The 10,571-nt window shown below is 63.2% G+C and overlaps 1 protein-coding gene and 1 long non-coding RNA gene across 3 annotated transcripts; one reads left to right on the top strand and one right to left on the bottom strand.

Annotated features, from left to right (window-relative positions):
- Positions 1–395: 395 nt before the first annotated feature.
- Positions 396–10,571, top strand: NR2F6 (nuclear receptor subfamily 2 group F member 6). The gene is made up of 4 exons (XM_072786830.1): positions 396–925; positions 4,721–4,815; positions 8,019–8,606; positions 9,852–10,571. The coding sequence occupies exons 1-4, from the start codon at positions 633–635 to the stop codon at positions 10,124–10,126; spliced, it is 1,251 nt and encodes a 416-aa protein (XP_072642931.1). The 5' UTR covers positions 396–632; the 3' UTR covers positions 10,127–10,571.
- LOC140610591 (uncharacterized) lies at positions 4,338–5,730 on the bottom strand. 2 transcript variants are annotated; one of them, XR_012012181.1, is made up of 3 exons: positions 5,284–5,730; positions 4,927–5,021; positions 4,338–4,826 (listed from the first exon to the last, which is right to left on the bottom strand). It is a non-coding gene; the product is annotated as an uncharacterized lncRNA (long non-coding RNA). The 2 variants fall into 2 exon arrangements; XR_012012182.1 differs by having other exon boundaries at positions 4,339–4,823; positions 5,284–5,728.

The following is a 10,571-nucleotide window of genomic DNA, read 5'->3' on the forward strand; positions in this document are numbered from 1 at the left end:
CCCAGGCGCAGGCCCAGGCCGGGCAGGCGCGGCCGCAGAGGGGGCGGCAGCTCGGGAAGCGCCGGCCCGCAGCCTCGCAGGCCCCGAGCGGCCGCCTGGGGGCCCGGGGGAGCCGGGGGGCGCGGCGACCGGCCCCGGCGCGCGCCCGCCGCCCCTCCCCCGCGCCGCGGGCGGCCGCGTAACTTGCGGCCAAACTTTCCCCCCGGCCTCCCGCGCTCGGATGGCGGCCCGCTAAGTTGGCCGCAGCCCCCGGCCCCGCGGCGGCCAGGCCAGAGGGCGCCCCCTGCGCAGCCTGGGCCGGGCCATGGCCCGCGCGCCCCCGCCGGGGCCCCAGGGCGGCGGGGCGCGAGTCCCCGGGGCCCCCGGCTCGCGCCTCTAGCGCGCCCCCCCTCCCGCCCCCAGGCCCGGCCCCGCGCACGCGTGGGAAAGTTGGCCTGGAACCGGCCCGACCAGTTCTGCCCGGGCGCGCGGACCGGCCGCAGGAAGTTGCTGCAAAACTTTTTTGGGGGGTGCAGCCGGTGCCCCCCGCGCGCCGGGCCCGGATGCGCGCCGGGTAGGGTCCCCCCGGGCCGAGAGGGGTGCCCGGAGGGAGGAGCGCGGAGGGGGCGCCCCGGCCCCGCTGCCCTGGGGCTATGGCCATGGTGACCGGCGGCTGGGGCGGCCCCGGCGGCGGCGGCGGTGGCGGCGACACGAACGGCGTGGACAAGGCTGGCGGCTACCCGCGCGCGGCCGAGGAAGACTCGGCCTCACCCCCCGGCGCCGCCAGCGACGCCGAGCCGGGCGACGAGGAGCGGCCGGGGCTGCAGGTGGACTGCGTGGTGTGCGGGGACAAGTCGAGCGGCAAGCACTACGGCGTCTTCACCTGCGAGGGCTGCAAGAGCTTCTTCAAGCGGAGCATCCGCCGCAACCTCAGCTACACCTGCCGGTGAGCCCCCTACCCGCGCACCGCCGCCGTGCACCGGGCCCGCCTTGGGCCGGGCCTCTGACCTGCTCGGTCACCTTGGGCCTGGCGCTGACCTTCCCCAGGCCTCCACTCCCCGCTCCGAGATAGGGGCACAGCTCCCCTCCGCCCCCCTCCCTTGCACTCCTGGGATTGTGTATACAGTCGGCGCTGTATCGGTGCAGGTCCCCCCGGCAGGTGGTCCCTGGCGGCTTCCGCCCCAGTTCCTTGCTCCTTCTCCCTCCCTTCCTTTTCTCCCGAGAGGGGTCATCTCCGCGCAGGGAGGGGTTGGGGGTGCTGTCAGGGGTGGGGCCCTAACCTCAGGGCATCCCTTCTCCTGGGGATCTCGGAGCGCAGGGGACCCTGCGGGAATCGAACGTGGAACTTGGACTGCGAGGCTCGCAGCGTCCAGGGGCCATTGTCTGCGGCCGCGCGGATCGATACGGCGCGCCCTTGGGGTCAAATATCACTTCCAAAGTCGCCCTGGCCACCGAGGCGGCGGCGGCGGCGGGAGCGAGGCAGGGGTGGCACTGGGCGGCCTCCGGCCTCTTTCGCATGGGTAGCCCTGCTGTGGGGGGAGCCGGGCTTGCCCATCAGCGGGGAGCTGCCCCCCTCCCCCCCAACCCTGGGCTCACCCTGGGCCTTGGGTCACTGGAAACCGCCGTTGGGAGGGCTGGGAGGGCGCCTGGATTTGACCACACCTCGGCTGCTCCAACCCTGCCCCCATCAGGAGTGGGCGCAGACCTAGGGCTCCTGGAAAATCCCTGAAACTTCGGTTGGCCCCCTCGGGGTGGGGGGTGAATGTTTCCAAAGAAGGAGCCCCGGGCCCTCCTGGGTTGGAGGCCTTGCTAGTTTTCTCTGGTTGATGCTGGGCTGGGGTGTCTAGCCCCGGGCCCCCTTTCCCACCAGTCCTCCGCGAGTGTCCTTTTGCTTCCTTGCCAAGCTCCTGCCCTGCACCCCAACATGAACGTGTACAGGCTCTGCAGAGCCAGTCTGGAGAGTCCCATTTTCCGGATAGGAAAAACTGAGGCCTAGAGAGGTCCTGGCAAGGCCCCGGGGCCCCCAGAGAGAGACCCTGGCCCAGTTGGGGCTTAGCAAGGGGAACTGGGGTTGGGAAGAGGGGAGCGGCTGAGTCCTGGTTCAGGGTGTCCCCGGGGAGAGGGCAGCTGATGGCGGGCTTGTTGGTGAGGCCACAGGGCGGGGCACCGGGCACCAGAGGCTGGAGTTTGGCCCCGGGTCTGCGGTCAGGGCCTGGTCTGGGGTAGCTGTGTGTGTGTGGGAGAGCTGGCCTGCTCCCTCCTCCAGTGGTAACTGGGCCACCAGACTTTGGCCTCATTCTTGTTGCTGGAATAGCTGCCTGCTCTCTGGCCGGGTCTTTGGGGAGGGCAAGGGAGGAGCTTAGGTGGTTCTGGGGTCTCAGGGGCCTCTGAAGGGAGCAGGAAGCTACAAGACAGGAGAGGGGGCTGCTGTTTGGGGCCGGCAGGTCCTTCGCCGCAGAAGCTCTGCACCGTGGGACCTGGTGAAATCACTGCCCCTTCTGAGCCTCAGATTGGTTCCGCAAAGTCCCCACAGGGCCTAGCCGGGCAGGTTTGATGCCAGCCCCCCCCCCCCCCCCCGGAGAGACCCCAGTCCAATCCCGGCGCCCTCCCAGTCTGGAGGAGACACAGTGAGACACAGATGCTGCCTGCCTGTGGAGTCTGGGCTGTGCCCGAGGGAAGGATGGGTCCGGAGTCCCCGGGGAGAGTGGGGCTGGCTCTGCGCGAGGTTCAGGGAGGGCTGCCTGGAGGAGGTCCATGGGAAGTAGGCCTTGAAGCAGGAGGGGTTTGGCAGGTAGAGGAGGTGAAGGGCACTCCTGTAGAGAGCGTGGCCCAGGCATAGGCTCAGTGGCAGGTTAGGGGAGCAGTGTGGTAAGATGAGACCACCCAGGCCTGGGAGGACTTGGAACCGAGTGGATCTGAAGTCCTGGACTGAGGATGACAGGGAGCTGAGGAGGCTACGTGAGCAAGGGAGGGCAAGTGATCAAATTGGACCAGAGGCCAGAAGCCCAGGGAGGAGGCTGCGTTGGACCATAGGGTTGGGCAAAGCATGTGCTCTTTAGGTGGGATAACAGGTGGAACTTACTGTTTCCCCATCTGGAGGGACAGGAGATCTGTTCCCAAATCCACAGCTGGGGAAGTCGAGGCAGAAGGTTCTGGGAACCCCCCCCCGCCCCCTGCCCCAGGTCAGGGGCCCGGAGCTGGGCCCCTGCCTGCCTGCCTGCCCGCCCCAGGCCTGGCTCTTTCCACCCGGCTGCCCAGGACCCTCCCACTGCCTGCCTGCTGGGCTTTGTTCTGGTTCTGCCTGAACTCCCTCCACCCTAGCGGGGCCTCTTCCTGGGGGCTCGGGCCGGGCAGGGGACAGAGGCCTGGGCTGCGAGGCTGGCGCTGTGGGACCTGGGCCCTTGGAGATCCCCAGGGCCTCCGCTGTCCTGAGCCTGCCGTTGAGACTCCCGCCCCCAGCTTGGGCTTGGGTCCTGCTGCCCTCCCCGAAAACCCCTCAGGTCCCCCCAGGCCCAGTGCATCCCATAGAGAGCCGGCATCTGGCCTCCCCTTTCCAGATGCGGAAACTGAGTCTCGGTGGAGAAGTTGCCACCGTAGGGCTGGGGCTGAGTGTCTGCGGCTGAGCGGTGTTGAGATTTTAACTGCATCGAGTGTTTTATGCTGACTGTCTCTGGGTACCCTCTTGGTGGCCCAGGTGGGACGCCGGGGGTGTCTCTCTGTCCCCGGAGCCGGGCCTCGGAGAGCTTCGAGGCTGGGGTGGAGGGACACCGAGGGAGCACAGGGGCAGGGGCAGGGGCCGGGGGGAAGGAGCACTGGAGAAATGTGAAGCACGAGGGCCTGAACCTGCCGGCTGGGGGCTGCCCCTGGATGGGGAGCTCCGTGTCCTGCAGGGCGGGGCGCCCTGTCCCATCCCTGCAAGAGGCAGTGATCCCTGAGGGCCACTCAGGGGAAGCTTCTTTGGCTCAGTTAGGAGTCTGGAAGGTCTTCCTGGAGGAGGGGACATGGGTCTGAGGTCTTAAAGGGGGCACAGGGGTTTGTTCATTCATTCGTTCATTCGTGGTGGTCCTGTGTGGGGTGATAATACCCCGGCCCTACTGTGCCCGTAGAGGATGGGCCCTGGCCTGGCCCCAAGCCTCTTAGGTAACTCCCGAAGCCCAGCTCAGAAGCCCAGCTCCCTGAGCGTGTACCTTTGCTGTTCTCACATTGCCCTTGGGACAAAGACCTCACCCTCGGCCCAGCAATGACCAAGTAAAATGAGACCGTTGAGGCTTTCATATTTGCACGTTTCCAACTTTACAGCTCACCTCGTGCTCTCTGCGTGGAATTGCCTCTCTGTTCTGGGCAACTTTTTTTTTTTTAAGATTTTATTTATTTAATTGACAGAGCGTGACCTCCCCACAGGTGCAGGGAGGAGGGGGAGGAAAGGGGAGAGGGAGAAGCGGACTACCCACTGAGTAGGGAGCTGTTCTGAACTTCTGTTCATCCTTCAAAACCCAGTCCCAACATACCCTCCCTGGCGTGCTAATGTACTCTGCCGCAGACTCCATTCGTCCCCACCGTCCATTGTCCTCTTCCCCTTTGCAGACCTGCAGGCTTAGCCCCTGTGCCCCTTGGGGAGGGTACCTGCCCAGCCCGGGGTAGGGGGCATGGATGTTTCTCAGGTGCGGCCTTCAAAGGTGACTTATAGGGTGGCTCAGGGGGCAGGATGTGGGTGTCACGGTGACCCCTTGCGTGCCTGTAGGTCCAACCGTGACTGCCAGATCGACCAGCATCACCGGAACCAGTGCCAATACTGCCGCCTGAAGAAGTGCTTCCGGGTGGGCATGAGGAAGGAGGGTGAGTACCTGCTGGCGTGGGGCAGGCACAGGGTGAGCAAACAGCCCTCGCCTTCACTCCCTTTCTCGGGGGTCTGGGAGCCGAGGAGGGTGGGGCCTGGCGCCTGCTAACCTCGTTACCACCGATCCCACAATCTCGTGGGCCTCAGTCTGGCCCCAGGCTGGAGGAATCCAATTATCCATAGTCACCTGGTGGCTGCGGTGGAGCTGGGGATGCAGGGGACACCCTGATTCAGGCCCACGTCAGGACTCTTCTGCCCCTCAGCCCCTCCCTGCCAGGGCCCCTGGCCTCAGAGTCAGGTTCCTTGGCCCTGACACCTCAGTGACCCCTGTGCCCCTTAGCCTGGCCAACACTGAACAAGGATGGTTTTTTTTTTTTTTTTTTTGATTGGTTTCTTCCATCCTCCACCCCCTGCTTTGTGTTTGTCCAAGGCAGGAACTCGCCCGATTAAGGCAAAGGGCAGCTTACCCTTCCGCCTGACCCTGGGCACTGGGAGCCAGAGGGAGGCCCAGCCCCTTGTTTCTGCCCTGGGGACTTGAGTGGACACGTGCCGGGCAGCTGGGCCTAGAGCTCTACCAAGCTCTAGAATTCACTCTTAGAATTCAGTTGGAACCCAGAGACTTCCACGTGGAGCCCGGTGGGCTTGGGAGCAGGACCTGGCTCACTGGCTAAGAGCCCCATGCTGGGCTCCTGTCTCTGCCGGCCTCCCCAGGAGCAGGTTGGCAGTTCTTCCCTGCATCTTAGGTCTCTCCTGCTCTAAAGTTAGTTTCCTCTCTGCTGGCCTCTGTGAAAGAAGCTGGCAGTGGCTGCTCGGTCTCTCTCTTAAAACTGCCCGACTACACTCTTGTCCTTTCAAGTTCAGGGATGACTCGCCCTCCACAACCTTTGCTTCTGCTTGTCCATGACCTGAAGTCCTGATGTACTTCAGCTCTCCAAAGTGTCAGGAGTGGGAAATAATCACAGCTCATGCCCCAAGCACAGTCCTACCTCAGGGCCTTTGCACAGACTGTTCCCTCTTCTTGGAACACTCTTACCTCATACCTGCATGGCTTCCTTACCTTTTTTTTTTTTTTTTTTTTTTTAAGAGGTGGAGGGAGGGACTGCAGGGGAGGGGGAGAGAATCTTAAGCAGGCTTCATGCCCAGCGTGGAGACCAACACAGGACTCAATCACACAACATTGAGATCATAATCTGAGCTGAAATCAAGAGTTAGATGCTTAACCAACTGAGCCACCCAGGCGTCCCTTACCTCCTTTAAGGTTTGTTCAAAGAACACCTCCTCAGAGAAGCCCTCCTGATTACTCTTCACCATCCCCCTTTATTTTGCACTATCTACTTGCTCCCCCACCAGGATGTCCACTCCCTGGGGGAAGGGACTTGCGTTAGTCTTGTTTTCTTTTTTTTTTTTTTAATTTTTATTTATTTATGATAGTCACAGAGAGAGAGAGAGAGAGAGAGAGAGAGAGGCAGAGACACAGGCAGAGGGAAAAGCAGGCTCCATGCACCGGGAGCCCGATGTGGGATTCGATCCCGGGTCTCCAGGATCGCGCCCTGGGCCAAAGGCAGGTGCCAAACCGCTGCGCCACCCAGGGATCCCTGTCTTGTTTTCTGACACATACCCAGTGACTAGTCCAGGGCCTAGAACATAGAAGGTGCTTAATACATGTTCTTGGCTTGAATTACTACCCATTGAGCCCTTCCTATATGCCTAGTGCTGTTCTAAGTAAGTTAGATTCTCATTAATTTAGTGATTGGTGTCATCACTGTCATTACTACCTGCATCTTACAGATGAGGACATTGAGCACAGAATGCAGAGGTGAAGCCATTTGCCAGGGTCAGAGAGCACTAGAGTTGGGACTTGAACCCACACAGTTTGGGCTGGATAAAGAGGAAGAGCTGGGGGAGGGGATCTCAGGAAGCAGGAACAGTGAGTGCAAAGGCACTGAGGTAGGAACATGGCTGGGTGATGGATGAATGGTGGGGATAGGGTTTAGGACTGAGTGAACAAAAGCGGAAGGAATAGGTCTTCCACCCAACCCTGGCGGGGCTGGGGCCGGGGCGTTGAGCTGGGATCTGATCTTTGACAGTTGGTTCTGAGACAAGAATCCTCGAACCTAAAGCCCCCACTAACCTGCTCAGGCCCTGACTTCCACCCACATTCTGTTCCCCATTCATTCTGTGGCCTGTTGGCTAGGAGTTCATGAAGATGAGACGGGGCATGCCAATTCATTAAAGATCATTAGTTAGTTTCTGTCTGGCCCTCAGCCCAACCACCCTGGCACAGGTCAGGTAAACCTGTGGCTACCCCTCCTCCTCTCTGTGCCTCAGTTTCCTTCTTCCTATTCACCTGAATCCTGGGAAGCCAGCAGTGGGTGCTCTCCTTTAACAGGCAAGGCTACTGATGGCAGTTAATGTTTATTGAGCACCTATTATAGGCTGGGACTCCACTCCCAGCTCTGGGGTCCCCCTGGAGCCGTGATCTGGGGGTGGGATGAGGCTGGGAGCTAGAGAAAAGATCCCATTGCTGTAGGAGAGATCACTAGCTTCAAGGCTAGGCTGGCCAGGGCCGCCCTCCACCCCAGCAGAATGAAAGTGACCCCTCCCTGGCCCTATGGTCAGCTCTGAGATCCCCATGATGGGCAGATGGGGGCATGATTGACAGGTCAGGCCTCCATGGCTGCTGAGTGGAGCTCACATCGTCCAGAGGGAGGGGGCCAGGTGCGAATTAGATTAGTCTTCACCCAAGGGCCCCATCCCACCCCCTATGCTCCTCTGCAAGAAGCGGGGTGGGACTGGTGGCTGGAAATGGCCTTCCGCTGGGGCACAGGGCAGAGCAGGGTGGGGCCTGCAGGTCCTTCTGTGCACGCATGGGGGGGATTGGGGGACCAGGGAAAGGCTGGGTGTGGGGAGCCTTTGGGGGAGGGGCTGAGTGACCCTGTGATGACTTTATCTTCCCCCCTTTTCTTCCCTCCACCTGCCCCCCCCCCACGCCTACCCACTTTCCCCCTTGTTCCGTCCCTCCCTCTCCCTGCCACCTCCCTCGCTCCTCTCTGGTGTCTCTCCCCGTGTCCCTCAATCCCTGTCCCGCACCCCGTGTTCGTCACCCGCCTGCCCCCTCCCCGCCCGCCTCCCCGCGGCTGCGGGCTGCGGGGACCGGCTCCCCCCTTCCCCGCCCCCTCCGCGTCCCCCTTCCGCCCCCCAGCGGTGCAGCGCGGCCGCATCCCGCACTCGCTGCCGGGCGCCGTGGCCGCGTCCTCGGGCAGCCCCCCGGGCTCGGCGCTGGCGGCGGCGGCGGGCGGAGACCTCTTCCCGGGGCAGCCGGTGTCGGAGCTGATCGCGCAGCTGCTGCGCGCCGAGCCCTACCCCGCGGCGGCCGGGCGCTTCGGGGCGGGCGCGGCGGGCGCGTTCGGCGCGGGGGGCGGCGCGGCGGGCGCGGTGCTGGGCATCGACAACGTGTGCGAGCTGGCGGCGCGGCTGCTCTTCAGCACCGTGGAGTGGGCGCGCCACGCGCCCTTCTTCCCCGAGCTGCCGGTGGCCGACCAGGTGGCGCTGCTGCGCCTCAGCTGGAGCGAGCTCTTCGTGCTGAACGCGGCGCAGGCGGCGCTGCCCCTGCACACGGCGCCGCTGCTGGCCGCCGCCGGGCTGCACGCCGCGCCCATGGCCGCCGAGCGCGCCGTGGCCTTCATGGACCAGGTGCGCGCCTTCCAGGAGCAGGTGGACAAGCTGGGCCGCCTGCAGGTCGACTCGGCCGAGTACGGCTGCCTCAAGGCCATCGCGCTCTTCACGCCCGGTGAGATGCGCCGCGCGTCTGTGTGTCTGTGTGTGTGTCTGTCTCCCAGGACGGGTGGCGGTGGGGGGCGACCTGGACCCTGACCCCGGCCCCCAGAGGACCCCCCTCCCTGACCCTCAGCCTGCCGGCCTGGCGCCGCTGGGGGGCCAGTGGAGGAGAGACAGGCGGTGTGACACCCTGATGCCCCCAACGCCTGATCCCAGGGCTCCCTAAGAGCCCTGAGCCCTGCTCTCCAGACCCACAGCTGGGCCTGGACGCGTGGCTCAGGTCACCCAACAGCCTCTCTCCCGGATTCCCAGGCTCCCTGAGACCCCAGCCTCTACCCCCTCATCAGGGTGCTCTTGGTGCTCAGTGAGCAGATCCAGAGGCGGAGGATGAGGGAGGGGAGGTCCCTGACACCTGGTCCCCGATCTTCGTCCTCCCCAACACCCCTGACCCTCCTCTGCCGACTCGGGCCTTCCTGCTTACTGCGCAGTTACAGACGCCTGCCAGGCGGGGATACCCTGACACCTGGTTCTGGCCTCCCTTGAGCTTTCCACTCCCTGATTCCTGGGCCCCCAGACTTTTGACCCAGGGCTCCCCAAACGCCCCCTAGTTAGCCTCCTGGCAGCTGTGCCGCGTGGGACGGGGCAGGGGCGGGTCTTGGAGTCCCTCCCGCTGTGGGCGGGGCCGGCCAGGACCTTCCTAGTCTTTAGTTAACCACCTAGCCACTGAATGCCCTACCTCACTCCAGAGACTGGTGGCGCAGCTGGTTCTGCATCTGGAAGGTTCCAGATCCCACTAGGGGTCTTCTTGGGGCCAGGGATGCAGGAATGAGACGCAGGCCACTCTGAGAGGTGGCTTTCACTTGATAAATGCGGCTTTGCGCCTCTTGCCCCCAGAAGATTCTTCCTCTGCCCCACCCTTCATGGGTCTCCCACTCCAGGCCACTCTGGCTGAACACCCCCTCTGGCTTTGCCTTCCTTCTCGAGTCCCCTCCCTAGTTCCTCTTCCCCTTGAGCTTGATTAGAACTTGTCACCTTGCCCAAGGCCTCAGCTGGGGCTCCCCTGTCCTGGAGACACCAGTGTCCACACTCTTGTGTCACTGTCCTCAGTTGAGGCCACCTCAGTCTCTCGAGGACTGACACTGCCTGAGGACCCCATTTGTCCCTCAGGACTCCATTTCCCAGCACCCGGAGCCCTGAGTGGGGGGCTTGGTGTCCTCCCACCTCTCCCCACCCTCCTGACCCTGCCCTGTCTCCCCAGATGCCTGCGGCCTCTCGGACCCAGCACATGTGGAAAGCCTGCAGGAAAAGGCACAGGTGGCCCTTACTGAGTACGTGCGGGCTCAGTACCCGTCCCAGCCCCAGCGTTTCGGTCGCCTGCTGCTGCGACTCCCCGCCCTGCGCGCGGTCCCTGCCTCCCTCATCTCCCAGCTGTTCTTCATGCGCCTAGTGGGCAAGACGCCCATTGAGACGCTGATCCGAGACATGCTGCTGTCGGGAAGTACCTTCAACTGGCCCTATGGCTCAGGCCAGTGACCCCACGGGACCTGGATGTGTCGGCCTCACGGGGGGCCCCCCGAGTGGAGGACCTTGGCTTCTTTCACCAGACTCCTACTATTTTTTAAAGACTGTGAAATGTTTGTCTTCTCTGTTTTTTAAATGATCACGAAACCAAAAAGAGAGTGCTTGTCCAGACTCCAGCCTCGGCCTCCCCAGGACTTCTGGCCAGAATAGAGGGGGAGGGACCGAGGGTCCAGTTCATTTCTGGGGCAGCCTGGAGCCGGGCACCCCAAGCATAAGCTCTTGGGATGGTGAGGTTGGCTTCCCGTGTGTGATGGACAAAGGCCTGGTGTCTGGGCTCGAGGGGCAGCTGCAGCCCGGCAGGGGTAGTATTTGCCAGGCAGATCCTCTGGACATGTAATCCATGGACACTACATGAGGAATGAATCAAGGCCAATAATAAAGACGTTTCCTACCTGCA

The sequence above is a fragment of the Canis lupus genome, chromosome 19 (assembly GCF_048164855.1).
Source record: "Canis lupus baileyi chromosome 19, mCanLup2.hap1, whole genome shotgun sequence".
NCBI classification, from domain to species: Eukaryota; Metazoa; Chordata; class Mammalia; order Carnivora; family Canidae; genus Canis; species Canis lupus.